This window comes from Neomonachus schauinslandi, chromosome 8, assembly GCF_002201575.2.
Source record: "Neomonachus schauinslandi chromosome 8, ASM220157v2, whole genome shotgun sequence".
In the NCBI taxonomy this organism is placed as follows: domain Eukaryota; kingdom Metazoa; phylum Chordata; class Mammalia; order Carnivora; family Phocidae; genus Neomonachus; species Neomonachus schauinslandi.
Window position 1 is genome coordinate 48,745,754 of NC_058410.1, and position 2,940 is coordinate 48,748,693.

Genomic DNA, 2,940 nt, shown 5'->3' on the forward strand with positions numbered 1-2,940 from the left:
AAGAGAAAGAGCAAGCACCATTGGTAATATTCAAAATATAAGGAAATTTAAGCACAAAGAACTTGGATTTGACTTATCCAAAGATGCAAGAGAAGCAATTGATGGAACTCAAAAGAACCTAGCTTCCCAGGTTCCCAGCCACCTTTAAGAAATATTTTTCCTCCCAAATCACACTTCCTTTCACTGGAACTGCCATTTATGACAATGACATCTGGTTTCACATATCTTTTATTTTTTGTACATATATCTTCTATTAAATGCTACTGAAGGAAACACCCTATTCTTGAATAACAGCAAACATTCTGCTTTTGACCTATCACTCCTCTGTGGAGGAGGAAAGATTTCTATTTTCAGGCACAAAAAATAGTTACTTACTGAGCACATGTTATGAAAGATCGATCTTCATGTTTGCAACACATTGTCTTTAAATATTTACCAAAATGCCCATCAAGTGCTCCTCCCACCAAACATAAGTATAAACCATGGCAACCATGGACCAGTTCTGAGAGTCAAGTAGTCTTCTACCTGGCTATTTCAGATAGCTGCAAATACCAGAAAACTGCTTAGCAGGAACTCAGACGCTGTGTCATGTATTCATTTCATACAAGAAGTTGAGGCAAAGACACTACTTGGGTCGCTTCTTACTTTCTTGCTGTACCATTTTTGTAATGGTTGCTGACAGACATCATCTCTTCCCTGTACGAAGGGGAAAAAAAGGGAAAGAATGCATTGGTGGATAGTAGGCAGAACCTGGCTACTTGTAGCTGCAAGGGATACTGGGAATTTGATGTTTTACTTTTACTTGAGGGACAGGCAAAGAAGGGGGATGGAACAGGTAGTAAGTGAGCAAACCCACAGTTTCTGCTCCACAATCTCTCTACCTCTGCCCACTTCTATCTTGTCTAGTCAAATGGAAGAGCCAACCACTGATTAGAGAGGAAATCAGGAGGATGCTCTGGGAATATAACCTAGAAAGCTTGCCAAAATTAGTTCTTCTTAATTAATGGCTATACAAATTCCCTAGTTCCCAGAATCATAAATTGATTTTTCTCACAAAATAAGCATCTAAAGATGCTCAAAGAATTAACAAAAGAGCTATACACGTCATACTAAAAAGCAAAGACAAGTTCTTATAATGGAATATCTAAGATACACTTGATAAAGCATATATTACATAGCTACTTACGCTGTATTTTTCACATTCTCAGCCTGCGTGTTGTGTATGTACTTAACAATATGAAGACCTGTAAGTAGGAAGGCCACCAAGTCACCCTCACCAGGATATTTTTATCCACATTTTTAAAATGACTTACTCCTCTATTCCACTCAGGATTACCCTGCCTTCAGGAAAAAGATTGAGGTCAGAATCATCTAGGATGCTTAGAATAATACAAGATGAAGTTTGTGGCACTGTCATGTGGCTTTGAGCAAGATATTAAACCTTTTTGAACCCTGCTTGTATCATCTATAAATGAGATCTTTACAAATATACTGGAAAGAGGCTATGATTGTCAAATAAAGCAACATTTGTCACTGTACATGTAAGGAATTATTACTAAGGTATCATTTCATTCCGAGACAATATTTCAGGAAACTTAGTTAAAAATTCTGATGCATAGCGCACACGCAGTCCTGCGTGTAAGCACCTCAGGATGGCCCGCACTACGGAACCAGTGGCTAAGAAGATCTTTAAAGAAGTTTTAGTAGTTGAACTCTTGGGTGTTTTTGGAGCATATTTTTTGTTTAATAAGATGAACACAAGCCAAGATTTCAGGCAAACAATGAGCAAGAAATTTCCCTTCATCTTGGAAGTTTATTACAAATCCATTGAACAGTCTGGACTGGATGGAGTCAGAGAGCAAGAGCAAGAAAAATGGTTGAATAGCAAAAATTAGGACCAGTCATCACATTCAGCCTCCCATCTAAGCTGTTTGCGACCTTTGTGGGGGAGAAGAAAGATGAGGACACCGCATTGCAAACTCCTGGCCCCACAGAACAAAACAGGAACTTCTGGCCTGCTATGGCTCACAGTCATTTCCCATCCACTATGCAAATCCCCTGCTTTTGTTTGTTGCTTTCCTTTGGCATTTATTATTAAAGACTACTGTTTAACGAATAAAAGACTAAGAGAGGAAAGGAAAAAAAAATTCTGATGCATGAAAAAGGAAAACCAACAATAGTACCTATTATTATTACTATTATTATTATTATCAACATAATTTCAGTGTTTTCCTATGTGTCAGATACTTTGCTAAGAATATTAGATACTTTGTTCCTCTTAAAAAAAAAAAAAAAAACACTTTACAGATGAGGAAACTAAGATTTGTGAGATCAAGTAATGAGCCAAAGATCACCTTACCAGTAAGTGGTGGCCCTGGATTCACACCTACATTCTTTTAATTGAGTTCAAATGATTTCCTAGTACCCAGTATATTAGGTACTCAATAAAAGAATCTGAAATTATTCCATCCTGTTGTGTCTATAAATTGTGCATCCCCTTAAGTGGAATATGAGCTCCTCAACAGCATACAACATGTGAATTTGGTTCATTACTCTATCTCTATAACTTAAGACAGTGGTCTCAGTGAATGAATAATGGTTGAATGAATGCCTTATTATTAGAATCAGCATGTTTAGTTATGGGAGACCTTACTTTTGGTGTTCTGGAAAATGTACAATTTTTCACAATCCCTTCAATTAATAGCAAAGATATTGACATACTGAATCATAGGAGTGGAAACATTTGTAGACTATTTCCTATCTTTAAAAACAGTTTTTTGAAAAATCCAAAGTATCCCTCATGGTATTAGTGCTTACAACCAATATGATGCTATATTACATACCTTAGAAATTAACAAAATAAGGGGAGCCTGGGTGGTTCAGTTGTTAAGCATCTGCCTTTGGCTCAGGTCATGATCTCAGGGTCCTGGGATGGAGCGC

The 2,940-nt window shown here is 37.2% G+C and overlaps 1 protein-coding gene across 1 annotated transcript; it reads left to right on the forward strand.

Moving 5' to 3' along the window:
- The first annotated feature begins 1,652 nt into the window (after nt 1-1,652).
- LOC110583648 (protein CEBPZOS-like) lies at nt 1,653-1,895 on the forward strand. Its single transcript, XM_021693643.1, has one exon. The coding sequence runs from the start codon at nt 1,653-1,655 to the stop codon at nt 1,893-1,895; it is 243 nt and encodes an 80-aa protein (XP_021549318.1).
- The last annotated feature ends 1,045 nt before the right edge of the window (nt 1,896-2,940 follow it).